Source organism: Artibeus jamaicensis, unplaced genomic scaffold (assembly GCF_021234435.1).
Source record: "Artibeus jamaicensis isolate MK-2021 breed Jamaican fruit bat unplaced genomic scaffold, CSHL_Jam_final contig_548, whole genome shotgun sequence".
Taxonomy (NCBI): domain Eukaryota; kingdom Metazoa; phylum Chordata; class Mammalia; order Chiroptera; family Phyllostomidae; genus Artibeus; species Artibeus jamaicensis.
Genome location: NW_026521883.1, coordinates 3,461,682 through 3,489,644, shown reverse-complemented (window position 1 = coordinate 3,489,644; position 27,963 = coordinate 3,461,682). Strand labels below are relative to the sequence as shown.

Genomic DNA, 27,963 nt, shown 5'->3' with positions numbered 1-27,963 from the left:
AAAGGTGGGAAGACTGTAATAGCATAATCAATAAAATATACTTCTAAGAAAGATTTTTTAAAAACTGTCTTTTTCCATGCAAACAACTGTAAACCTACTTTTTCCAGCCCCATGTTTGTTTGTTTGTTTGTTTTTTTAATGCTTCCCAATTCCTCCTTGGAGAACTGGTAGACAACGAATAAGTCCACAATGTCATTTTTAAAAGCCAATTCAAATCATATAACTAACATCCTTCATGATGCCCTTAAGCTAGTCTTATTCTCTGAAGATTGGGTTTAGATTAAAGCACTTCCTTTTTTGGATACGTTACTACCTAGCAGCTCTGCCACTTTTCAGTTTCATGTGAGTACATCGTTAAATATCTGGGTAAGATTTGAATGATACCTATTAATGAAGAGATAACAAAATGAAAACTTCAGTAGAGGGTTAATTACTAAAGTCACTGACACTTGGTAAAACAAATGGGTCCTCCAGAACAGTTTGCCTTTTCAGACTTATCCAGTGTGTGTGGAGCTCACCTGCGCCAGTCCGTGTGGTAGAAGTGATCTGCGTAGCTAATGATGCTGAAGGGGTAGTTGAGGTTGTTTTGAATGACACGCCGTCCAGTTCCATCAGGTAGTGTGCACTCCAGTTTTTTTGTTCCTTTGAAAACACCAAACAGGCAAGTGAGATACTTCCATACCCTAGGGGGGAAACTTGCAAAAAATAATATTGGCAGGTAGAGTGTGTCTTAAAGAATAAGAAATAGATATTTTATTCCCATTGCAGTGATACAAATTAAAAATGAAAAATTTTTGTTCTATTACCAGTCTTTAATTTGTTTAATAGCATTCTGTTTGTTAATAGAGTTCAAACTCTTAATCCTTTTTTGGAAGAAAGGATGCATTTACACAAATCTGGCCAAGTTTCTCCCAAAGTAGGGCATTAAATAAACTTTTTTAAAATTGGTATAATTTCAAGTGTTAGGGATGTCAAACTCATTTTCAGTGGGGGCCATGTCAGCCTCGTGGTTGCCTTCAAAGGGCCGAATGTAATTTTAGGACTGGATAAATGTAACTACTTAACAGTTAAGTGAGCTCAGCGCTGCTGCTGGGTAGACACAAGGTGTAGGGCAGGATTCAGCCCACGGACCTTGTGTTTGCCACCTGTGTGTTAGATCATAAATTATAACATTTGGACAATATGTGCCCTTTGTAAGTAGTGTATAATAGCCAATGCTGCATTTTAACTAAAATCCTTAAGTTTTTTAAAAAATACTGTATTTCTAGGTAGGAATAAAAAAGTGGCAACATGGCTCATATTTTTGAATGCAAAGAAAGCCCATCATGAAGATTTTGCAATAGCTAAGTTAAAATTTTCCAAGTTTCACATCTCTTATGGAACCTGGATTTAAATTTCAAATACTTTAAAGAAATGTAACTTGTTTGGGCAACTGGGTTATAATAGTGATCTATGTGCATTAGAGTCCTTTTTATTAGATTTTCAATTCTTCAAGAACAGCCTTTTTCATATTCTTCAGTTTATAACAAGATGTATAGCATCTTTTCAGTTTTGCTAATAGTGAAATCACACAACAGATCCCAAAATTGCTACTGAAGGAAACCATGCTGCCACATCGCTTTTCGGAGAATGTCCTGAGCATAGTAACATACTGACTGCTGAACAGACATTTATAAATTTATAATACTGGTTAAAGAAAAAACCACCTGCAGCCTCTTGTTCACTTATCAAAGTCTGTCCATTCCAACAGCGGGTGATGTTTCTTTTTAGCTTAAAAAGTCTGCCAAGCGCTTACGTCGGGGAATGGCGTGCAGTACAGAAATGAGTCGGACGTAATGCTAGCCCGGAAACTTAACTGCCTAATTCACGTGCACATCCTAAAACACTAGGAAGTTCATTACAAAGTGTTCTTTTAAAGTTTATATACCAAATAGATGGGATTTGGTTTTGTAAAATCTGTTGTGTGTTGGCACCACTGTAATGAAGTGTTGTGTTTGCATTCCATCAGTAGTATTACCTGCATCTGCCCAGCAGAGCAGTTTGGACAAGGGGTCAAAGGTTAAACCATTGGGTAGCCCAATGTCTTGATTCACCAGAATTCTTCTGTTTTCGCCATCTAAAGATGACATTTCAATTTTAGGAGCTTCTCGATTCCAGTCTGTCCAGTACAAGTTGCTGTGGATAAATTAAATGGAATACAGAAAAATATATATTCCTCAATGTGTAGAACTCAGATTTCAAAACTATCTTTGAGACTTTTTTCACTATTTCTGAGTCAAAAACATTTCGCTGAAACTTAAGCTGAATGTTTTTTTACTGCTTGAAGGATTTTTCTGGAATTTCATTTGGTAGAAGCCCCATTAAGTATGGCAAGAGTTTCTCAAGGTATAAATCCTCCCTGGTTCTAACAAGTACTGAGACACTGACCAAGTTATATGTCCCAGGTGATGATTTAGCAGTTATGGACAGGGAACATTTTATTCCTGATTTTTTGCTACAGTGAAAGTGAGGCCTAAGAAAGAAAATGCTGGATGTGCGAGTTTTGATTACTCTCACCAATTAATGACATAAACCCTACCATGGTTTTCACACTATGACTTCCTAATATGTTGCTGAAGGAGACCCATTTCATTCCTGTTCAAGTGCTAACCTCAGACAGGACATAGCTCATCTGATAAAAATTAGAACAGTGCCTGACACCTAGTAGATCCTCAGTAAGTACCATTAAATTAATGCATTTGAGCTTTTCTGCTTTATGTTCTGACCCTCCCCACACCACATTAAATTCCAAGCGCTTTAAATCAGGATCCACAGGTACTGGAGAATCAGGGCACCCCAGCTGACCCCTGGATTGGATCCACAGCGATGGCTCGGGGGTTCACCAGGTCTGTGTGGAAGAGAGCCTTGCGCTCGGAGCCGTCCAGCTTGGCCCTCTCTATCTTATCCAGGCCACTGTCCGTCCAGTACATCGTTCTACGAAAGTGGTCAATGGCAAGTCCTTCAGGGCTTATCAGACCTGGAAATTAAACAAAGGCAAGACTGGAGCAGAGGGATTTATGTTTGAACAGTTAAAAAAAAAAATAAAGTCCTGAGAGTCTCTTTTAAGTGGGAAGAATCAGGTTAATGGAGGAACAGATCTTTTTTTTTTTACTTTTCCTGCCACTTCTAGTTTTCTAGACCAGCAATGTTCATCCTTTTTCACCTCATGACATACACCAACTACGATTCTGCAGCACGCCAAAAAATACATTCACATTGGACAGCTATTGTGTTGGCTATTGTAATTTTTTTAATTTAACAGTCTAAGGGAAAAGAGGTCAGTGCCCCTGACTAAACAGTCAGGTATTACACATCTTAAAAATTCTTGCTGCCCACCAACCTGATGGCCCCAGGCATGGGTTGGGCACATCAACTATGGCCACATCCTTCATTCTACTGTGATCCCTTTCCATTGAATTCGCAATAGAAAGGGCCCACTGTAAGAATCAACTTCTCATTCCTTCTGTGTTTGTTTAGAGAGAGTCTGTTTTTGTACAGCTAAAAAAAAAGTGACGTATAGGAAGAACTTAACCCCTCCTCCCATCACATGAAAGTAGAGGAGAGACCTTGGCATAGAACCCGCAAGTATCTTGGACTTAGTAGAAGCAAGTGAAATGCAAATTGTGTCTTCTGGGTGAAGCTGCTGACCTGAGGTAATGATTGTCTCAGGCTCTGCTCCCGGTTCCAGACTGGCACGGCTAATCGTCCGTCCAGCGACATCTGTCCAGTATACCTTCCTCTCCCGGCAGTCGTAGTCAATTCCCACGACTATGGAGCCCTGTGTTGAACACACAGAATTGGAAGAGTTAGGACTCTCTCATCCCCTGAGAGCATGCTCAGATGCCTCGCTCATGCATGGCTGCGGTGAACAACTCCACACCGAAGTCATATGGGCAACCGAGCTGAGTGGTTAGACATGTAGGCTATGGAGGCCGACTTCTTGGAATCAGAGCTAGCCAAGCTTTGCCACTTAACTGGCTGTGTGACTGTGCTACTTGAGCTTTCTGTGTCTTGGTTTCCTTGCTTCTAAAATGAAGATAACAGTACCTACACTTCATTTGTCTGCTACAAAAATTAATACCATAAATGCTTATGAAGTGTCCTACTATGAAATTAATATGCAGTAAGCCCTCAATAAGCATTGTTATTGTTGGCAGTAAAAACAAAAGTTTTTCATGAGAAAAAGCCCATTCATTGATAGAAGACGAATGTTCATCTCAGGGCAGTAAGGCCTTAATATTTTACTGGTTAAAAACTGACTCCTTTAAAATGTTTTCAACACTTTTTGAATGAGCCTGTCTAGCATTTGCCAGCATAAACTCTACTCTCCCCGCCCTGAGATATGAGGGGGACCTTTCTCCCAGGTGAGACGCAGTCACCTGTACCCCATCTCTGCCTCTCATTGCAAAGCAGTTGGTTGGTTGGTTGTACTTGTAGATCGAAGATGGTTTGAGGGGTTAAGGAACTGGAGAATGGCGGTCACCCAGTTTCTGGCCAGGAAGGTCTCCCTGTTCCTTATTGCTAAATAACTTGCAAAGTCTTGTTTAAAATGCTGAGTCAGTGATATTCCTTTCCAAATCTCTGCATAGTACTTGCTTCATTCAATTTTCAGCCCAGATTTCTACTTTGAGAAGCCCAGCAGATGTGCAAAGCCAACATCTAGGGGACATCTGGCTGTCCCTGAAGTCATGCAAGCTCCTGCTTTCCTAACAAAGCCTGGGGCTGACCTGCCTTACGCCTCTGGGAGAGGAGTCAGTACAATAAACACTGTACACGCAGGATTTGACTCCCATGGAAAAGTGAACAGTTATAAGGAGGGTGGGTGTCTGAAGGTCAAGTACAGTTTTACTCAAAAACTAAAAAGTATCTCTCTTGGGCAAGAATACACATCATATGGGCTTCCATTAACCCAGGGAGTCTTAACCCATGTAATGACTTCAAAATTACTCAGAGAAAAAAGTCCCAGTTTAAGTAAATTTCCCCACAATGTACTTATAGCCCACGTTCCAGTTCTGTTCCAGTTCCACCACCACCCTGTCCTCATGAGAGTTGGGTTCAGAAATGCAGTGAAGCCATTCGACGTGACTAGGATTAAATAGACGTTTAGCTTGTGATAACTTCTAAGTCTTTTACTGGAACTTTTATAAAAAGAGCATGCTAGTGTTTGCTAAGAAAACACACACACAAAAAAACCCTCAAATCTTTAAAAAAAAAAAAAGGGAAAGGCATTTTTTTCTGAACACTGGCTGCTTCTAAACTTTTTTTGGAACCAGATAAGGAGTTAGTGCATCAACGGAAGTAACTGTAAACACGGTGACTGCTATTCCTTCTCGTAGATAAGCAAGTACCTGGAGTGTAAAGTTTGGAAATGGAATCAGACCATTTTCCATTATAAGTGTCACTGTCTTTCTGGTGAACTCCCTTCTCTTTTCTTCATTTTAGAGAAGAAATCCCTCCTCCAAAATGGAGTGCCTTGAAAATAGGGAGGCTGCTGGCTCAGGAAGCTGCAAGCATCCCCTAGGGAAAGCTCCATCCACTCCTTTTCCAGCATCACACTCTCCCCAAATCTTCATCTATGAAGGAACCAGAGAAGTTGAGAAAAGAACCACAACGGGAGGGGGGGGGCTGCAACAATGAGGCATTGTAGGGTTTCCATCTGGGGTTCTCCACTGACCACAGAAACCACGCCCTGCAGCTAGTCCAGTGGTTTCATTTCTGGTCTCTGGAAATGTCTGGGCATTGAAAGAACCCTGGGGACTTGGGTTAAGAGTCTGTCAGGTTTCCCTTGGATTACCATATTGCCTCAGCATTCTGACAACCCTGAAATGCCCCAGACCCTGGCCACATATCTGAAACCCCATGAACCAATGAGGCTGCAGCCTTGGTCAGTCAGAGTCCTAGGACTCAGCCGCACTTTTTGTGGTGCTGGTGTCGGGCCCATGGAGGCAGACTGCGGCCCAGAAATCCCTCCGGACCTCTCTCCATGTCCAGGCCCCTCACCAGATCGGACCCCATGCAGCTCCGCCCCCACAGGAGAAAGCCATTTTACATGCAGTGACAGCAGGGTCTTGGCCGTGTCCTTCTGAAGCCTGGTACCATTGAGGGGCAAGGAGCCAATCTGCTGGCCCTGGGCATAGATCAGGAAGGTGCCCACAGACGGAGGGGTCACATCAGGCCGGGGTGCGGGCCAGACCGAGGGCGGAGCCACCGTGGGTATACCTGCCGTGTGAAAGAGGAGGTCGATGAGGAGCAGAGAGGAAAGGAAACAAGGGCGGGTGGGGAGAGAGAGGAGGAGTTATTTTCCCACAGACCAGAGCCTCAAAAAACATCAAAAGTCCTTAAACCTAGACAGATGTGCTCCAGATGTTCCTTTAAATTCTAATTCCTAGGTTTTTTTCAAGGATCAATTATGTAAATCACTGCCAATTAGTAAGGAGGAAAACAACACATTTCCTTCAGAACAAAGCGGGTTTGGGTTTTTTTCTTTTTAAGGGGGAAAAACCAGGGCCAGCGTTGTGTCAGCTTCTCTTCGGGGCCCCAGGGTGACACACGTCCTTTCACCCTGGGCTGGGGAAGGGGAGTAACTGCATGCTGAACTGAGTTCCAGATGTTCTAATTACAGAAACTGCTAATGACCAAGCCAAACATTAAATCCACATTGGGATCTCGGGTGGATCAGATTGTACATCCACACAGCACAGTAGTGACTCCTTTCGCCGGATCTGTCGGCCCCTCGTTTGCCCATCTCCACGCACAGCCTCCCTGCAGAGAAACCTCAGGTGCAGCTGAGGCGAGTGAGAGCCGCCCCAGGTGCTTACATGCAGGGGTGACGCCTGTCTGGGAGCGGGTGCCCTCCACCTCTCTGCCGTCTTTGTCCACACACCAGCAGAAGTCACTCGTCCCATGGCACTGCATGGGGATGAAGTGGCCCAGATCGTCGCACTGGGGCACGTACTGGTCGTCCCTGGGTGAGCCACCGTAGTGCTCCAGCAGGTTTTCCCTCCAGCGCTCACAGACAGTCGGGGCCCTCTGGGTGGGTGCTGAACAGATGGGACAAAAAAGGCCTTTGATTGTAAGCCAAGGACAGAGTGCAGCATGTAGCTCGAGATCCCCATGCCCGGCCTCCTGGCCCTCATCCTCGTGTGCATTAGGGAAGTCTCGGCCAAGCCCCGAGCCCTGGACCAGAGCAGTAAAGTTCTCCACAGGAATCAGGAGAAGCAGGTCACCTCGGTGCTCTGTCTTCCCAGGCCAGAAAGACCTGCCACCAAGGCCCCACCACGTGAGGAAAGAACAAGAGAAGGTTAGATCAGGGGCACAGGACTCACTCGCCCTGGGAAGGGGGATGATCTCCAGACACGAGAGGCCCACACAGACACCGCCCAGGCCCAGGGCCTCTGCTAACAGAACACTTGTGGGGCTCAGTGGCCTACATGATGCCTAAAGCCAATATTTATTCTTTTTCACTTGCTTCAAACTCTAGGACTTGCATCTCAGGGTTACCTTGTGGCTGACTGGCTACTGTTTGTCTTAGAAAGCATCAATGAATGTCTGACTTATGTGGCCCTCGGTATCTGTCCGTTGGAAGACTATATTGTGTGAAAGTATAACTTACTGTAATTGGTACCTGAGAGCATAATGGTGGTGGTGACACTCCAGTTCCTAGTAGTCCTCTGGCCACACTTTCTGGGATTACCTCAAAACTGAACCTTTTTCTGTGGGCTCCACCTTGCCACCGTGTTGCTGTCCCCTGTCTCCAGCATCCTCCCCCACGTCCCTCCCTCCTCGTTCACCACCATGCCGGGACAAACTCCCAGGAGCTTCTTCTGCAGGGCAGTTCCTCTACCTGCAATTCCCCCCGGGCTGCTTTCACAGGGCCACCATGGCTCTGTTTCAAACATGGCAGATCTCTGAGAAGACTCCATCCACTATCACTGCCGAAATAACTCTTAACGGCCATCTATGATAGGATCACCTGAAGGAACTGAAATAGAAAGTACTTCCTTTTTATTTCTTGCAATGCAAAGCCTATGGTATGTAGAATCATCCAGCCAAATATCTACTTGATACCACCGTCTGGACGTGTAACAAGTCCCAGAGGAGAACTAACAAAAATGGCCCCTGGACTTTTCCTTACTAGTAAACTGTACCTCCATCTTTCCATTGCTCAGATCCAATCATCCATCCTAGAGTCCTTTCTTCCTCTCGATTACCATATGTCAAGGAATGTCAGTGGTACCTTCCAAATACACTCAAGAGTATCTACTCACCTCGCCCAACTCTGTCATCCCGGTCGAAGGCCCATCACCTCATGCCAGGGTTACTATGATAGCCTTCTCACTAGTTTCCCCACTTCTACTTTCCTGCTCCTTAAGGTAAACTCAACCAGCAGCCAGAAAGAGTCCCTTTAAAACCAAGTCATGTCATGTCATTCCTTTGGTCAAAACCTCCAACAGCTTCAAAGTACCAAGCTGGAAATACTACAGTTGGGCTCCAGCACCTACCATTCCTCTAGGAAAGCAGGAAGATGGTCAGTAAGATCCTCGGGTCTCAAACCCAACTAGCTCAACTACAAGACTCCCCCAATTTGGGGGAAGCGGATGCCCTTCAGACTGTCTCCACAGCTCATGACCCATGGGAAGCACATGTTGAGACCTCACGGAGAAGGGAAGGCTCAGACTTCCTTACCCAGGTGTGTCTCAATGAACCCAGAGAGGGAAATGCCACTTCTTCAAACACTTGCTGTCCGTCGCAAGGGTGGGAGAGGGGGGCAGTCCCCTGGAGAATTTCCCAACACTGCCGCAGGTCCACATTCCAAACTCCATATCCATTCTTGGTTCGGGGGACCACCCAATGAGGAACATCTCTTTGTTTGGAACGAGGACACCCAGCACAGTCAGCTCTGGTAAATGGGTGCCACGCCTCACTCAACACGTGGGCAGCCCTCTCATTCCTTATTACTTGTAGCTCCTTCCCAATCCAACCATGGAATTATTTTTCTCCTGTTTCTGGTTGGGCAGGTTTTAAATATTTTGAAATCGTGGGCAGAAAATATTCTCTCCTCCTTCAAGCTGACCCTGTGATGCAGATGAGACTAGTCAGACACCGCATCCAGGAGGGGCGTCTTGGCTGTGGGAAGGAGTCTGCCCAAAAGAGCATGATCCTCTTTTAGTCATTAACTTCCCCTTCTATTGGCTGCCTTTTGAATCGCTGTCCTTAACACATGCTTGTCGTGATAAACAATAGAATTCTGAATCGTTCTCCTAAGGAATTCCCAACCATCGGATTTCTTCAAATCCCAGCTGGAGTTAGAACCAAGGTTTTTAAAACAGTGGCATGAGTTTCTCTGTATTCATTTTCTGGGGGATGGGAGGTATGCAAAATCTGTTCCTAAAAATAGGGACAGAGAATAGGAACTGGAGTGTCACTGTGGAAACAAGGGCAACTAGAATAAGCATTACCAATTTTTACCTACATGAGTCGTAGAATCACTGATGTCCTAGCCATAACAATTAATATTGTTAAAAGGACCAAATCTGGCGGTAATAAAAAGCCAAGGCTAGTGTTTATGAAACCCTTTTCAATGCTAAAAATGGATCTTTGAATATCAAGCTCATTGACACAAATTATTTTGGTGAAAGTGGCATCATACCAATCCTACATGCTTCATGATAAAGTTCTTCTGTATTTATTTTTAAGTTCTTCCCATCTCTGAACAGTTCAGCAAGGAGCAGAAGCCTGCCTTGGCAACCTGTGGTTGGCACAAACTGAGACTCAATGGCCACACCCCATCTGGATGGGGAGTGCTCAGATGGTAACAGGCACATCTGTCATCAGTGTCTAGGATCACATGGGCTAACCAGACAGGTTCCTGCTTCTCTTCCAAAGGCAGCTGGACAAGGGTGATCCCCCACGGGCATGCTGGGCTGGCCAGAGAGGGCTGGGGTTGTTAGCTTCAGGCACACTAGCTGGACCCACCCACCAGTGACATGCTTCTTTTTCCTAATGGTATTAAAACAGCCTTCAGACAGTTCCCTGCAATTCAGAAGGCAAAGCTGAGTGATATAAAGATACATGGGAAGGCAGTTTTTCTTTTGGACAAAAAGCCAGTCTGGCCAGATCCTGCCAGCTCTGATATCTCTAAGCTGCCCTAGCAGGTCTAGGGCAGTGGCCTCAGCCTGACCTACACACTCAGTCTCAACTTCTAGTCCTGTACTAGACAAGGGTGTAGGAGGCTGGAGCACAATGCATGGCAGTGATCTCAGGTGTCACATGTGCCTGTCTCTATGTCCCTGTAACGTGAATGTGCACGTAGGTGGGCACATCATTCAAGTGTTCCTAGGAGGAAGAGGATGGTACTCAGCCCTGAGTCTGCATGGTCTAGGCAGGGGTTATAACCTACCCCACAGCCCGTGCCATTCTGCTTCACAAGCCCCAGGCCTAACCAGGCACAAGGTTTCCTTCCTGGCTCACCTGGTGGTCCACAGTGAGGCGGATTAGAGCCGGGTGGTGTCCGGGTACCAGGGACTTCGTGACCATCAGGGCTCACGCACCAGCAGAAGCCGGTGCCGCCATGACACTGCAGTGGCAGGAAGTGGCCCCGCTCATCACACTGGGGGATGTGGACCCTGGCGCCAGGGTAGGCATGCTGAGCCTGGGCGTCACGCTGCTGACGTTCACAGGTTTTCAGTCCTGACGCGGCGTCTTCCAGGGCAGGGGCAGAGGAGACACAAAGCAGGGACAGAAGGCATTGCAACCCAGACAGTATTACGAGCCAACCTCAAGGTCTCCTGTCTGAGGTTTTTTCTTCTATAATTGGAAGGCAGCATAATGTGGGAAAATTAGCAAATTACTGACGTTTTAGAGTTCTGGTTTCTTATTTTAGCTATACTACTACCTACCCAATATCTTCCTAATTCTCACAGTTTACCCAATAAGTCCCTAGGCAAACTATACTGTAAAACGGCCCCTCCCCTCAGCCCTCCAGCTCCTATTGCTGTCTGAATAAAACGAAGAGCAAGTGTGCCTTCTGCCCAAACACCCCCACAAGACTGGAGAAAACAAGCCAAGCTCTGCCCATCCCCTGCAGTCCAGAGTTTAAGTCTGAGGAGCTCCAGGTCAACAGCTATTGCTAGGTTGCACTGTGCTGCCCAAGTTCTAGAGCAGTCACACGGGAGCTTGCTCCCTGCTCGCCAGTGCACGTGACTCCTGTTGGTAAACTTCAGCTCAATGCTTCTTCTAAATCGTACTTATGGAGGCAAAGCGGATCACTAGGGAAATTACCCAGAACTGCTACTAGGTAGCAGATGGGTCACATTCCAGGTCTCCCAGAAAGCCAACAGCCAGTGAACTGTCAGAAACCCAAGCAGCCAGTGGTAACTGAGGGAAAGATCCAGAGCCTGGAGATCTACTAACTATGGCCTTAGACCTGGATAAATCAAGAGTGGGCTGAAGTGCTATAGAAAAATACTGTCTTTTGCCATGTCTAACATACTTTGTACCCAAATTGTCATGGGAAAAATAAGGATGCGCATTATGCGTGGGTATAATAGTCCAGTGTATCCTGTGCACAAAACCATGGGTGTGCATTATACGTATACAGGAGTGAGGAGTTGGGAGTTCTTGGTGCCTATTCTGACCTCCAAACCTTACCAGGTGTGCACTGAAGTCCATCCCCATGGTAGCCGGGTTGGCAGCGGCAGGAGAAGGAGCCAGGGGTATTGTAGCAGGTAGCTGACGGGTGACATCTGTTTTCCAAGCATTCATCAACATCTGCAAAGGTCAGAACAGGGACAGGGCGGGTGGGAAGGGGAGGGACAGCATGACTTCACTGCACTCGGTCTGTGCTCTACCTGGCCTTTAGTACCGAAGATCAAAAGTGAGGGGTCAACTTCAGAGGACCTTTGGGCAGGAGCAGAAATTTGACACCGAAAGGCAAGCCTAGCCATACATGGTCGGGGTCATGCGAGTTAATCCATTAGGGTGTTCAGTGTAGAAGTCAAATGTGTGGTCACTTGAAAAACAGATCCTGCAGTATATTTCCCAGGCAGCTTTCATCTACAGTGAAGCCCAGGAGGTTATCACCTGGGCACTAACCTTTAGACCATAAACTATATTCACTTCCTTTCAGTAACACTACAATAAATATGTGTAACAATAGCTTTTCCCTTTTGTTGTTGGCTCCGTCTCCCAATGGCACTGACTTCCAGATGCACAGAAGCCCCGAGAGGCCCCAGATACTTTTTCAACTAAGAAGCATTAATCTAAGTCTTGCCTAATCCCAGCGCTACAGTCTAGGATGCCCAGTTCATCAGCAACTTTCCTTGCTTTCTATTTTTGGAAGAAATAGAACAGTATAAGAAAACTACTATCAGAGGTTTTGAAACAACACAAAAAAAACCTTAAGTTTATCAGGCTTGTGAAGTGCAAACAATTCAGGAACTCTGCCTCCCCAAACACACACACACGTTTTCTCCGTGGTACCATGAGAATGTTCATATTTCTCAAAGCTACAACATCCTAAAACTTCAAACAAAAGCTAACATACATTCCTTTTATTTACTGAAATCAGCACATGCTGAAAATAGCAAGGCACTTCCCCCCCAACCCGAGAAAAAAAATTCCCTAAGAGTCTAACTGTTAAAAGCAATGCCCAGTGGTTGAGATAAGGTGCCTGTCGAGACAGGAGTTGAGAGGATGATACAGCTGTAGGTCTGATCAAGGCTCCACTGCAAATAGTCACATCCATAGTGACACCCAAAAACTGTTTTCAAAATGTGTAAACAGGAGACTGCACATTTGGGGATGGAATGATCCGTGTGAGACCTAGAAAAGAGGAATCCCAGAAGATATGCATTGTGGCAGCGGGGGACAGCCCACAGCAGGGACACATCGGACCCGGGGAGCTGGAGACTTACAGCCCTTAATTTGACATGAGTTGGCTGAGGACAGATGTGACTCCTTGCCCAACCTCCCGGGACTGAGATGGAACCTCCTCTAGTGTTAGCAGTGCCACCCAAGCTGAGACCACACTCCCAGCCCCTTTCCTGTGAACGAGGGTCTGTCCCGGGTACCAGTTAGCAGACGTACTGGACATCCAACACAGACATTGTGTTCACAGCAGAGGAATCTTTTACATTCTAATTAGCAAATTAACATTCTGCTTATCCTCAGTCCCCGGGGAGGTAAATCAATATAAATTAGTTCCCTTAAGTCCCCCCAAATCCTGACTGCTCCACACAACCAAGTTTAACGCCACCCAGAAAGGCTCTGCTCACATGAGCATTTGGTCCCCACGCTCAGCTTCCTTTCTCCTTCAAAGGCAGATGTAGTTACAAATTCATCTGCAAGGTTAGAAACAAAGTTTTTTGGCTAGCTCCTCCGTTAACCAAAAATAAACCAAATGAAAACAATTACAACTAGAACCTTATCTCCAATCTAATGCATTTGAGTTCTGGATTGCCCCATTTAATGATCCCTGAGAGTTGGCCCTCTGCCTCTTCTAAAGCACAGTTCAAATTCCCAGTTGGGCAAAGCTGGTGACCATCTAGTTCCTTGGGCCTGGAAGAGGCTATAAGACCAAAGCTATGAAAATTAATATCCAGCCAAATGCAGGAAATTAAAGCTATTCATAAAACGTATGCTGAAAGTACTTCTCATGGTAGCAGGAACCCCGGCAATGACAGGAAGCAGGAATTCCTGAGACACAGGGTGTATTTCTAGAACCCACGGATCGGTCTCTTGTGATTATTTTGGAGAGAGGACTCCCCAGAGCTACCCAATTACTTCTGCTCTTCAAGCCTGTGGACTCGAATTCTGCCCAGACCTCAAAGGGCAGCCGTCCTCCCACAGACACTGAAGTCTGGACAGACAGTAACTGTCATGAATGACCAACAGGGAGAAAGTCTCTGCAGAGGCTAAAAGTATCACAAGTGAGAAACTTGTCCCCCCAAAGCTGGGGACAGTTAAAGCTCCCTGAGGCGCAGTCCAGGACACCTCCCCGGAGAATCTCGCACCACGACAGAAACCCGGAGTCCTGTCAGCCTCCCAGGGTCTGCTCAGAGCAGGCTACGGCCCCTCAGGAGTGCAAACACTGAGGGGTTCAGCAGTAACTGGGGCTTTTTTTCTTAATCCCCACCTGAGAACAAGCTTTTTGATTTTTAGAGAGCAAGGAAGGGGAGAGACAGACAGACAGACAGACAGACAGAAACATTGATCAGTTGCCTTCTTGCTTGCGCCCTAACAGAGGACCAAACCTGCAACGCAGGCATGTACCCCGACTAGGAATTGAACCTGTAACCTTTTGGTTCATGAGACAACGCTTTAAGCAAGGGAGCCACCCAGCCAGGGCATAACTAGAGCTTTTGTGTAGAAGAATTCTCCCCTATTTCACAGGATGTCAGGTGTCAGGAAAGTGTGAAAAGACTTCCAGCTCCCTGCCGAAGGAGGGGCTTTCCTTGTACCCCCAGGGGAGGGGGAGCATTTATGCCCATCAACCGCTGTCAAGGGCCTTTAGGGGCAGGCGAGGACAACAACGTTGAAGGCAGAGTAGACCTCCTTTACCACTCAGATCTCAAAGGATGGCACAATCTCAACATAATTCTCCTTTCTATCATCCATGAAACTGGCAAAAAAACTGTTTGGAAAATGTGTTAAAAATCTTCCACTTTGAGTTCATTCTTTCATGCTTCACATTCTTCTTATTGCCCTAATTCTGAGCCCACACCCCAAACCAGCTGAAATCGCTTTGAAACAAACCCAACCAATGGACCCTAGTTCCCCCCTCCCCCTCCAAACCGTCCTCACAAACCTAACCAGAATACACCTTACTTCTTAAATCACTGTCTTAGATTAACAGCTGCTAACCTCATGGATCAATGGAGATAATTAAGAAGACAGACACTTGTCTGTTTTATACACAGTGTGCTAGAGGACTCCATGAAAGGCGCAGAGTATGGCTCTTACCCACACAGCTCCGTCCGTCTCCCCGGTACCCAGACGTACACTTGCAGGTGTAGTCTACGCCTGCCCCTGGATGACACTGAGCAGTCGCATCACACGTGTGGGTCCCATCATAGCAAGGATTCACTGGCACAGGGGCTGAGTCCTCTGTGTGGGGAGGAGAAATAAAAAACAAAAGCAAAATCTGGCTGTCGTTAAAGAGAACAGCGCAGGACGGAGATCCAAGAGTTGCTGGAAATAACTGTTCACTGTCTGTGTGGGGGGCCTGTGTGGCAGCCTCACTAAGTTGTTAACACCCAAAGCGAGGATGGATTATTTGCATTGCAGTTTGAAATTCTAGAACAGCTTCCTTTTGCCTACTTTACATACAACTAACCTTTTCTTGCGTACAGTAGGCTTGTGTCCAGGAACTAAAATCCAGTACACAACATCCTTTTACTTAAAAGTGCTTTTGGTCTATCATCTCATGTGATTCTCAGGGTAATTCTTGAATAAGGTGGGCTGTCATCCCCATTATCAGTAATTTCTACAGATAAGGAAAGTATGAGAGATGATAAACTGCCCCAGTTCACAAAGCAAGGACGGATACCCCAAATTCCTGCTTCCAAACTAGGAAACTTCTCACTAAAATTCACTGTAAGTCAAAATTCAGTTAATGAGAAAATCTTGCTTTTACAAAATAAAGAGGCATGATTTTTACCCTATTTACTTTTTAGGATTAACCTTGCCATGGAAGCATCCATCCACTAAGTAGTGATGACTGTTAACATCTGAAATCTTCCATAAATAATTTTATTTCCAGATAGAACGTAATAGTAACACTTATTGAACACTATATAGGATATGCCAGGCACTATTCTAAACCCTTTACATACCATCCCATTAATCCTTGAGACTACACTGTGAGAAAGGTATGCGTCATCATCATCTTCATTTTTACTGCAGTGCAGAGAGGCCTAGTAACCCGCCCAGCGGCACAGCCAGAAGAGACGGGGGAAGCTGGGATAAAAAGCCAGGCAGTCTGGCTCCAGAGACCATGCTTTCCACCACTTTGCTACAAACACACCAAAGGAACTTCATAAAGTTATCTAGTGTAAGCTGAGGACACAGAGATGCTTGTGTCGGAAAGGGCCCCAAATGCCCAGAAAGGATGAGTCCATTTACCATAGGCACTTCCATGTACGTCTGTAATTCCTCATGTATCAAATGAGAATATGAATAATGCTTATATCACCAGAACTACTAAAAAAAAAAATAAAGAAAACCCAACACAATGTGTGTGAAAAGCGATTCCCCGCAGGCAGGCCTACCCAGTTCCCAGTGACCGTGTTCCTTCTCTCTCCTCACTTGAGGTTTTGCCTTTGTCTCAATCCCTAGAATTAATTCTGATCTTAGATTCAAAAGATTTCAGGAGTCCCACCCAAATCTCCCAGGGCCTACATCAAGCCATCTCTGCTACCATGGGGGCTCCATCTACATCACGATCACTTGGATCTCTGTGTCTGATTCCCTGTCTTGACATCCGGCTTAGTACACCCTGCCTTGCTCTTCACAGCTGCTTCACTTCCACAGAAACCAGCATCCTGGCCTCTGTAGATGGGCTGTGGCAGTACCTCCTCCTTCTGCATTCCCTCCCATTTCTATCTCACCCACGTCTCCTTACCAGCCTTCCCTCATGTAGGTGGGCCCTGCCCAAAGTAACTCCCAGTGGGGACCCAAGCGCTTGCTGCTGTCGCCTGCCCCATAGACTGGACTCCCTGCCAGGTCTTCAGGACGCCTGGCCAGCTCCCCAGTCCTTGCCGCACTGCCCACACTAGGATTCTTCCAGTTTTCTGTGAACTGGGATGCCTTGGCAGAGTCCCTGATGGGACGCCCTTGCTTTCTGGTAAACTCCTACCATCTGCTTTATAAGAAACACCACAGTGTGTTCCTGCAGTGGAATATTCTCATGGGATTGATTCTCATATTATGGCCGTGGAAAAAATATATGGCAGGCCATGGATTTATCCTTGGTTCACCTCAGTGACATTGGCTGGAGCAACAGCATCTTTGCCAAGAGGCGAGAACCAACTAATGACTCCAGCACTTGTCAGACCTAATGGACTTAAGCATGCCAGTGTAAGCCTAGCCCCCTAGACCATTCAGACATCCTGGGACGACCTTCCTTCCTCCTCCTGGGTCTCTTGGCAGATGGGACATAAGCACAGCACTAGGCTTGTGGTTATTGGGTTCACTTAATAGTATAGACCAACTTCCTGCGTCAGTCCCCAGCATGCGTTCCAGTTAACGACAGGGTCATGTCCTCACTGAAGTCCCAATGTCAGACCTGATTCTCCCCCATTATCATTTCTGCACATTTGAGAAGATTCTGTACAAAATGCCTGGCCTCCCCAGCCAAAGGGGAATGTGAGCTTCAAAATGTTTTAAGTTATAAATACTAATGCTTAGCCTTCTTGTTCAGCGCTTTCCAGCATCCAGTTTTCACTGTGGCACATTCCAGCAAAGATTAGCGAGCATATAAGAGCTTACCACCCTGTGAGGCATAAAAAAGAAAAACAAATGCAGCACAAAAGTGGACTTGCAGCCTTGGACAGGATACACTGGCCTACCTGCAGCTGAGAGAATGTCCATAACTACACGATACTGATTTGAAATCTATTTCACTGACAGGACCTGCCACTGTAGTTTGCAGAGCCCAATGCAGAGCCCAGTAAGAATGATGCTGTCAAGCACCTCGTTCAAAAACTATTAAGAGTTTCAAGAAGACAACAGCAGAGCATTCAACCAAGTGTTAAAGTCCTTCCCAGCATGGGGCCCTGTTTACTAAATTTGGTTTTCAGAAACATTATTTTAACAGTATATTTCTAAAACCATGTGGCTATTCGTTCTCTATAGCTTGCTAGCTTGTCTCCTATTATAGTAAGCAAAGACTAGCAGTGTCCTTCTTAAGACATTTTCTCGTTCACCCTTACCCTCTTAAATAGCTTGACTCTCTGACAGGGGATCTGGAACTAATTTACTCATTTAATCAAATAGGGAAGAGTGATTTTCCTTAAAGGAACAGCCCGTTTGGCTTCAGTGCGGGGGCCCTCTGCCCAAAGTCTGCCTTGCTCTCCAGCAGGAGCCCCAAAGTAGGAGCAAGGGCAGGAGACAGCCAACCCGCACTGAAGCTCAAACACTCGGAGAGGGCGGGCTGGCAGCTGGGAGCCCTGAGCAGGAAGACCACAGCAATCCCCCACCCCAATGGCTGGGAAGCTGGGAGCTCCCACATCAGGGGGGGCAGCTGTGCTGTTTCACAGACATTCCAACCAGATAATCACTCCCTCTGGAAAAAGTGAGAAATTCTTAAGAAGATACTGCTATGCACTGAGAGAAGAAAGAAAAAGAGGATTTCTTTTTGTCATTTTCTCCTATGGAGGGTGTAAACATAAAGGGTTACAAATACACATTCCCTCTTGTAAAATTTGGTCTAAATTATGAGGCAGCCCCAAGGCCGGCGGAGTCCACTGGACCAGCAGGGCCACGAGGAGGAGTTGAGAGTCGGCTCTGGAGCCGGTGCCTAGGTTCGAGTCCAGCTCGCCACCTTCTAGCTGTGACCAGGCAAAGTACTTCCTGTCTGCACCTCAGTCTCTGTAAAAGGGGGTAGTAATCCGCCTACTGGGTTGAAGTTGTTGCAGAAATTAAATGAGTTAATTCATGAAGGTACCTAGTTTTTGGCACCAAGTAATCCATCCTTTGCCATTACTATTGTTATTATTAGACTCAGTGTGGAAGGGGAAATCATATAAAATTCTAAAGACAAATTACCAACTTGGTACCTGCCAGTTTGCTGGCTTTCTCTGACCCTTTGTTACTCCCATTTAGTACGTCTCCAGGAAAAGTACGCCCAGAGATCAATCTTTTCCCTAAATGACTCTGGGATCGGAGTGGGCTCTGCACCCTGGGAGGCTCCTTCTGCTAATCGCTGTTTTCACAGATCAAAGCCTACACCCAGCCAAGGGCCAGACTGGAATTCCAAGGTAAAGGATGTTTTCCCCAGTTGCTTTTGTTTAAGTCTCTCCTTGTGATGCAAATGTTTCTCTAAAATCAAGTGACACTTCCATGCTCTTACTTCACTACCTTGTAATCTCATCTTTGGACACCCAATGCCCTGTCCCTCATCCAAGTTTTTCCTAAAACCAAACCAACCTCCCACCAAAAGCAGCAAGCTCAGGGTTCTCTTTTCAAGTCACTCCTGCATCCCAGAGGGGTTTAGTTCTCTTACCTTAATCTCCTGATTAAGGTAAATAAATACTATTTACCTTAATTTACCTACTTACATAATTTGCCTCCTCCTGGGTCTCAGGAATATATTGCCGAAGTAACGGCTGCATATTGAGACCAAGGGGGCTCAGGGAGCCCTTCCCTCCGGAGGCAGATACAGCACAGAATGGCTGTTAGAGAATTTCCCTTTCAAGGCACTGATTCTGGGCTCAACAGACTCAATACAAAATGCTGAATGAGGGAGACATTCTCTTTCCCCTCACGTGCCTCTTGTGTTCTAGGGTAAAGCACCATCTGTTGGTTTTCAGAACAAAAATGTCCCCTTGATTTGACGTCATTTCCTATCTATAGAGTTCCCTGACTTCACAGGCTTATCCTCTGGCTTGCCTAGGACATCTTTAAAAATTAGTAGACTTTATTCTTTTAAACAGTTTTAGGTTTACAAAAATAATTGAGCAGAAAGTACAGACTCTATCCCCCATTCCCACCCCAGTTTGCAGTTTCCTCCTATTGCTATCTCGTTATTAGTGGGTACATTTGTTGTAACTGGTAAACCAGTGTTGGAATATCAGTATTAACTAAAGTCCATAGTTCACATTAGGCTCACTCTTTGTGTTGTGCATTCTGTAGGTTTTGACAAATGTATAATGACAGGTATCCACCACCATAAATCACACAGAATAGTTTCACCACCCTAAAAATCCCGTGTTCTCCACCTGTCCATCCTTTTCCTCCCCTCCCCACCTTGAACACCTGGCAACCACTGATCTTTTTAGCGTCTCTATAGTTTTAGCATTTCTAGAAGGTCAGTTAGTTAGAATCACACAGTACGTCGCCTTTTCAGACTGGCCTCTTTCACTGGCTTCTTAGCTTACGTGCACGTAAGGCTCCTCGTGCCCTTCGATGCCTTGTTAGACCCAGAACATTTTTACCTTCCTTTTTATCAAGAAGTACAGGTGTGGGCTAGTGCTGACTAAGTGTGAGAACCGGTGCTTTAGAATTATTGTTTTTTTCCCCTACAACTGTTTTTTTTAATTAAGATTTTATTCACATACCATATAATTCACCCATCTAAAGTGCACACTCCATGCAAATGGAATTTTTTTAATTGAAAAAAAACACAATTAAATTGTTATCAGTATATTCAAAGAGTTGCTCAACCACCCATCACCACAATCAATTTTAGAACATTTTAACTCCCCCCAAAAGGAACCTTGTACCCCTTAGCCATCAATTCCCTCTTTCCCTATTATTTCCTCAGCCCTAGGCAACCACCAATCTCCCTCTGTCTCTGTGGATTTGCCTATTCCGGACATTTTATACAAGTGGAATCATGCAATATGTTGTCTTTGATGACTAGTTACCTTCCCTTTGCATCTCTTCAAAGTTCATCCATGTTGTAAAGTACACTGATGCAACCAGTTGATGTTTCTCTTTCTGGCTTTCTCCCTCCCTTCCCCTCTCTCTAAAAGTAAAAAAAAATAAAAACTAAAAAAAATCTATTCACCAATTGATGGGCATTTGGGTTTTCTCCACCTTTTGGCTATTATGAATAACTGCTATGAAAATTCATGTACAAGTTTTTGTGGGGACATGTGTAATCATTGCTCTTGAGTATAAAGAGAGGGTTAGAATTGCCCTAATCGTAAATTTGTGTTTAACTTTTTGAGAAATTGCTAGACTGTTTTCCCCAGTATACATTGTTTTATACTCACATCAGAAATGGATGAAGATTGCAGTTTCTCCACATCCTTACCAACACTTAACTGTTTTTTTATTATATTCATCCAAATTCATGTAAAATATTATCTCTGTGGATTTGATTTTTCATCTCCCTGATGATTAATGACATTGACCATTTTTATGTGCTCATTAGACATCTGCATATCTTCTTCAGAGAAATGTCTATCCATAATTTTTACCTTTTACTTAGGTTATTTTTTATTACTAAAATATAAGAGTTCTTCACATATTTTAGGTTCAAATCTGTTACTAGTATGATTTACAAATATTTTTCTTTTTAAAATAATGTCCTCTGAAGCACAAAAGTTTTTAATTTTGATGATATTCAACTCATCTATTTTTTCTTTTTTTTAAGATTTTATTTTTATTTATATTTAGAGAGAGAGGAAGGAAAGGAGAGAAACATCAATGTGTGATTGCTTCTCATGTGCCCCAAAGTGGGGACTCGACCTGCAATCCAGGCATGTGCCCTGACTGGGAATCGAACCAGCGACACTTTGGTTCGCAGCCCACACTCAATCCACTGAGCTACACCAGCCAGGGCTCTATTTTTTCTTTTGTTGCTTGTGATTTTAGTATCATTGTCTTAGAAGCTATTGCCAAATTCAAAGTCACAAAAATTCACCCCATGTCTTTTTCTAAAATTTTAGCTCTTACATTAAGGTACTTGACCCATTTTTGAATTTTGTAGATGGTGTGGTGTAGAGATCCAACTTCATTCTTTTGCACAGAGACACCCAGTAGTTGTCTCAGAACCATTTGTGAAAAAGACAAGTCTTTCTCCTCAACAAACTGTTTTGGCCTCCTTGTCAAAGTCCATTGACAGTAAATATGAGTGTGTGTCTGGATTCCCACTCGTTTCGTTGATCTGTGTGTCCATCCTATCCCAAAGGCCAGACAGTGTTGATAACTCTGAGTTTTGAAATCAGGAAGAATGAGTTCTCCAACTTTGTTGTTCTTTTTCAAGATGATTTTGGCTCTTGTGGGTTCCTTAAATTTCCATATGAGTTTTAGGATTAGCTTGTCAGTTTCTCCAAAACACCCAGATGACAGGACTGTGTTGAATCTATAGTTCAATGTAAGAAGCACTGCTATCTTTACAATACTAAGGTTTTTGATTTGCGAACATGGAGTGTTTTCCCATTTATTTAGGGCCTCTTCAATTTTTTTCAAAATTTTTCATATATTTCAATGTAAACATATTGCACTTGTTTTTTAAAATTTATAATTTCTTCTTTTTGAAATGGAATTGTTTTCTTAATTTCCTTTCAGTTTGCTCATTGCTGCTATATAGAAGCAGGACTGATTCCTGTATATTGATCTTGTATCTTACAACCTTGATAACCTTGTTTTTTTTAATGTGAATTCCTTAGATTTTCTACATATAAGAACGTGTCATATGAGGATAGAGATACTTTTACTTCTTCCTTTCCAATGCCCTTTATCTCATTTTCTTGCCCTCATAGCCCCTGACTGGAACTTACAGCACAGTGTTGACTAGAAGAGCAGACTGCCTTGTCTTATTCCTGATCTCACAGGGAAAACATCCCATCTTTCCACATTAAGAGTGATGTGAAATGTGGGGTTTTCATACATGCCAATTCTATACTGTTTAGTTTTTTTAGGCACTGGGTTTTTGTCCCACCTTGATTCGATGAAATCCTTCTCATCTTTTAAGTTTTAGCTATAATATCACGTCCTTAGGGACGTCTTCCCTGAACCTCCAGGCCAAGCTCACAGCACCCTGTACTGGTCATAGTTACAACAGTTACTCGTCAGCATCATTCTCCCTCCTAATTTGGCCCCACCTTGTTCCGAGTTATATTCCAATACAGATCGGTGCTCATACTTGTTGTAAAAACTAGCCTCCTGTATCATGCTCTGTTCCTGAGCTCGGCAAGGATACTGTTCTAGAAGTTCCGTTTCTTCTGCCTCTGTCTCCATCTCAAACACAGGACCCTGCTTTATTCGTCTTTACACCTAGCACATAACAGACAGCCTGGCACAGTAACCTTCAGTAACCTCTGTGAATCATTCTGAGGCTACTCGAAAGGAATTTAGGAAGGTTACATGTAATTTTGCCCAAGAACAACAAAAAAGGAACAACTGTACCTTCAGCAGGGCCAATCTGATTGGCTACAGCAAACCTAAGCACTCGTTCTTCATCATCGTACAAGGCAAAGACCCGGTCCACACTCAGCTGCTGGGTGACAGGGATGCCCAGGGGTGCGGGGGCGTGCCTGCATGCCTGGTAGGTGATGTTCTGGTCGATGTGGTAGGACAACATTTGGTGGACGGCACCAAAGGTGAGAGAGTAGTCTCTGGAACTCGTGGAGGTCACGGCTGCAACAGACACATTATACAGACAAGGTGGTAAATTTGAAGTGTATTGTAACAGAGATTTTCACAGAGAGTAGATTTTTCTGCACATAGTCTTTCACCTAATACCTGGAACATGTTCCCTTGGGAAGTTCCCGGGTTTACATGGGAAACCTGCAAGGCAATCCCAAGAACCTGAGCTAACACAAAGCCGAAGTGCTGAGAAGGAGGCAGTGCAGTCATTGCCTGTCATTATGTGAACAATAAATGCTCCTACGCGCCGGCTGCACTGCGGGCTCTGTATGTGCTGCCGCCTTGTTTATTCCTCACAACTGCCCGTGAGGTGAGTCCTGCGATCGTGGGCACAGAGCCTTGCAGAGGTTAAGAAGTAGTCTAAGATGCAAGACTGGTGTGTAGTAGAGCTGGCAATGAAACTACGGTCAGCCTCTATACCCCAAGATTTTAACCAGTCCATCCTCTACACCACACAGAGGTGACCGCTTCCAACACCCTGCACTGGAGTAAGTCTAAGGGTTCCAGGGAAAGGAAGGGGTCATTTCTCTCAACCTGAGCCCAGAGTCGGGAGTACAGGCCAGTTACCTGGATGGCCATCCACTATTCTGTGTACGGTCCAGTCTCAGCAGCCATTCTCTTCCCTACATCTCTTGCCTGGCTCAAACAGTAGTAGAAACAAGAGCCAAGTACAGGCACAACCCAAGGTAGACTGCTGCATTGCAGGACAGAGCTGGGACTGAGGCAGTGTCCTGCATTCAGGTGGCGCTTTACAAAATGTATCACTTCACACATCTCCACCATGTAAGGTACCCAGAAAGGGAGTTACTATTCTCATTCTAAAGATGAGACAAATAGGCTCTCAGATGAGTGACATTTTCCTCACCTATTTCAAGCAGCAAATTCAGGATATGATTTTCTAACTTCCGACTCCAAACCTAGCATTGATTTTACAACACTGTGCAGCATCTTTCTGTGATTTTAAAGCAGACATAAATAAGGCTAAAGGCTGAGTATAAATTCCAGTGACCAACAGTTTGACACGGCCCAGAGAGCAGGATGGTTAAAAACTGTGTACAATTGCAGCATCCTTACCCACACCCATAACAAGGTTGGCACTGGTTGCATTATCATCATCATCATCATCATTATCATCATTATTTGAAAGCATTGGTTGGGAACATTAGGATTCTTGTGTGTAGCAGCTTGCGCTCTGCTCGTTTACACTATATATATTTGATATTAACAACAAAAGTAAAAACTATATTGAGTTTATTTTCTGTGCCACAGACTAGTCTAAGGACATTCTATGTAGTAACATTTAATCCTCATAACCATCTTGGGAGATTCATAGGTACTATTCCCATTTTACAGATACGAAGACTGGTTACACATACCTGAGTCTGAGTAGTGATAAAGTTCCTTGTAGGGAGCCATGTGGGCTGTGAAATTTGCTGGGATGTAAGGCACCTGGCCTTGAATGTTGGTCTTAACGTTCAGATAGTTCTCTGGGTCAAGCCCCTCAGCAGTCTGAGTGATTCGAACCCTCTCCTTTCCTGGGTAGAAAGTCACTTCCATTTCATGGATAAACGTAGCACCTAGAGCAGGGGAAATCAGTACAGGGGTCAAAAGAGGCCTTGCATCTTCTAGTAATTATTACCTGTGCGTACGTCCACCTCCCATTTCCTACTGCTGACGGCGGTGACGAAGGAGAGCAACTGGTACCCAAGACTAAGTGCTGCCAGCAGTTAATTAAATCAGTTTCTCAAACTTTCTATTAGAGTGTGTTTTTTTTCTGCCACATCTCACACCATTTCTCTTTGTAGGAGCTTGTTTTCTGTAAGAAATGAACTCCTGGGGACATCACTGACCTTTCTCTTCCCAACAGTGCCAGACTTAGCCAAAAAAGACAAACAAAAACAGAATACCCTGTTCTAATTTCAGTCTCAGATAAATAATGATTTTTTTTGTATAGGCATGTCCCATATAATATGTGGGGCATATTCATACTGAGTTATTCAAATTATTCATTGTTCATCTGAAATTCAGTGTAACTGGGGATATTTTATTTTACTTATCTACTTTTGACTCAAGGATTTATTCAAACCTTAGCAAGACCCTACCGCAGCTGTTGAGCTCCGCAGCTGGAGGTGGGGCAGAACCCTTCTCCTAGCATTTTATGTGCAATAGGATACATTTACTAGAAATCAAGCTTTTTCAGGTGGGGGAGGTGAGGAGCCCAAAATTACCCTCCACATTCTTGCTATCGGAGGGTGGTCCTTACACCAGCAGGAGCATTGGCCAGGAGCTTGCTAAGGAAACAGAATCTCGTAACCCACCCCGGGCTACTGAGTGAGACTCTGCATTTTCAAAAGGAACCTTGGAGATGTGTGTGCTGGATGACGTCTGACCAGCACTGGTCTGTTTTCTCATAGGCTGGAGTGGTGGGGTGGGAGAAGAGGAAAGGCACACCCTTTCCCACAACGCACAGTCTTCTGCAGGTGCCCTGTGATTACCAGGTGTGCATCCCAGTTGGACAGGTCTCTATAGAACAACTCATTGAAACAAAGCCTGACAAACAAGCTCCAACAAGTTGGCAAGAGAAGGCACGAATGCCCCGAATGGAATCACACTATTTGTCAGGACAACTTGGAGGAAGCCACAGTGGACCAGGGCAGCTCGATGCTCCAGCGGTGCCTTCCACCTCCCATTTTTCCTGCCCTAAAACATGAGGGCCTTTTGTGCCACCAGGAAACAAAGCTATCAGAGCAGATGCCATTTTGAAGAAATCACCATCTTTAAAAAACAGCCCTGCAAGGCCACCCCCAACTACCTCCAGACAGAAAAGTACACACCTGTGGCTCCGGGCCACTGAAAAAAGTAAATCCTCTTCCACTGAACAAAAATCCAAGGAGCAATGCCACCAGACCAATGGTGACTGTCAGCCCTCTCGGAGGCCCTGCTCACCTGTGAAGCTGAAGCCGTTCTTCCAGCCTGGTTTCTCTAAAGCAAAGAGCCAGCCGAACAGGCCTCCAATTGGCGTGAGGGGGAGAAGGGCCCGGGCCGCGGGCTGTGGGATGTGACTGATGGCCGTGTAGGCTCTGCCGTCATTGCTCACAATGTAAGCGTGCAGGTCCACGTCACTGAAGGTCACAGGCGTTCGGTCCACGAGGACGTGGCCGTCCACTTTCCCATTGACTCGAAGAGGTGCCCCTGAAAAACAGCAAATCCAGTCAACCCTGACAATTGCCCAGGCTGGAAATGGCCCACTGAAATAAATAATTCCACTGCAACCCCCCAAACCCAGTCTTTAGCCATTTTCACAATTCTCCAACCAAACAATTAACCATCTAAGTACAAAATGCACCTGTCTTCAACCTCTTTTCTCCCACCCTCCCTCTCTCCCATCTAATGAGCTGGCAGAAAGGAAGAAACGTGGCTGGTTAATCCTCAGATTGGGAAATTAGCCCAAACATGTTCATTCCTTGAACGTGTTTTGAGCACCTGCAAGTGCCTAGGGCTTTGATTCAAGTAGCGGAGACGCAAGGTCTACAGGCAGAGCTCACAGTGGCAGCTAGAAACAAGCCAGCGGCAGAAACACACCCAGAGCAGCCCCAGCCCCTCGAGCCAGCGCGCCTCACCTGCCGGCAGACAGTGCTTCCCATTTCCGAAAAAGCTGGACTGGCAGTGGCAGCAGAAGCCCGCGGCGTAGTCAGTGCAGAAGGCGTGTCGGGAGCACTGTCTGTGGTTGTGTTCACAGGTCTCCTTGTTGGAGGCTGCACGCATGAAGACCAGAAAGTAAAACAAATTTGCGTTAAAAAGGACTATGCAATTCCAGCATCATCAGTGCTGCCGGCTTCAGGCTTCATCATGGATACCGCATCCACTCCATGAAATCAGTTTAGATTATGCAATAATAAACACATGGGGTTTTGATGTTTAAGAGACAGGAATAACATTCAACCCAGGGGAATTAACTGGCTTGGTCTTTGCGGCAAGAACAACTGCTAACTGCTCCCATCTGGTCTCACTGCCAAGTTAGTGAACTAGGATGCGCTGCCCTGCGGTGCTTTGAGGGCCAACCAGTGAGAACGTGGTAGGCTGGCTGAGCTGTACAAAACCGCCATCCCGTGGGTTGAAATCGGCCAAAGATCAGCAACTTTGGTTCAACCTGGTAGTAATGATCCCCTGAGAAGACAAAAGAAACAATGCCATTTCATGTCTGACCACTTATTTTTCCTTCTTTTAGGTGACTCTGAACTTAAAGAGAATAACCTATAGGTTATCTCACTACCCAGAATAAGTTTTTTTCTGAGAAAAGGACCTTAAAGAACACCCCCCCTCGACCCCCTTAAAGGGAAGGCAGAGGAGAGACCCTGGCTGGGGAGGAGAAAAGGCCAGGGAATTAACCCCACTGTTTTTTTGCCCTGTGTCTTTGCAAGGGTTCCTGTGGTGGGTGCGGCACAAGGAGGACACCCCCCAGGCAGTGGTCCAGAGCCTGGTCACCGTCACAGCTCTTCCAGGAAGCCATACTAGCCTTGGGAAAAACAATGCTCCGGTTCCTTCCATCTCCCACTTAGGAAAAAAGAAAAAGAAAAAGAAAGAGGGCCACTTGGGCTACCAAGAAAC

The 27,963-nt window shown here is 45.2% G+C and overlaps 1 protein-coding gene across 1 annotated transcript in view; it reads right to left on the bottom strand.

Moving 5' to 3' along the window:
• NID2 (nidogen 2) overlaps window positions 1-27,963 on the bottom strand; it is a 56,090-nt gene that overhangs the window by 3,332 nt on the left and 24,795 nt on the right. The window contains exons 5-17 of the mRNA XM_053670127.1: window positions 26,976-27,110; window positions 26,302-26,547; window positions 24,732-24,932; window positions 23,116-23,346; window positions 15,001-15,144; window positions 11,689-11,808; window positions 10,510-10,740; window positions 6,858-7,079; window positions 6,089-6,258; window positions 3,688-3,817; window positions 2,845-3,016; window positions 2,018-2,175; window positions 519-642 (exon numbers count right to left, since the gene is read on the bottom strand). Coding sequence (XP_053526102.1) covers window positions 519-642; window positions 2,018-2,175; window positions 2,845-3,016; window positions 3,688-3,817; window positions 6,089-6,258; window positions 6,858-7,079; window positions 10,510-10,740; window positions 11,689-11,808; window positions 15,001-15,144; window positions 23,116-23,346; window positions 24,732-24,932; window positions 26,302-26,547; window positions 26,976-27,110 — 2,284 coding nt within the window. The remainder of the gene's footprint in view (window positions 1-518; window positions 643-2,017; window positions 2,176-2,844; window positions 3,017-3,687; window positions 3,818-6,088; window positions 6,259-6,857; window positions 7,080-10,509; window positions 10,741-11,688; window positions 11,809-15,000; window positions 15,145-23,115; window positions 23,347-24,731; window positions 24,933-26,301; window positions 26,548-26,975; window positions 27,111-27,963) is intronic.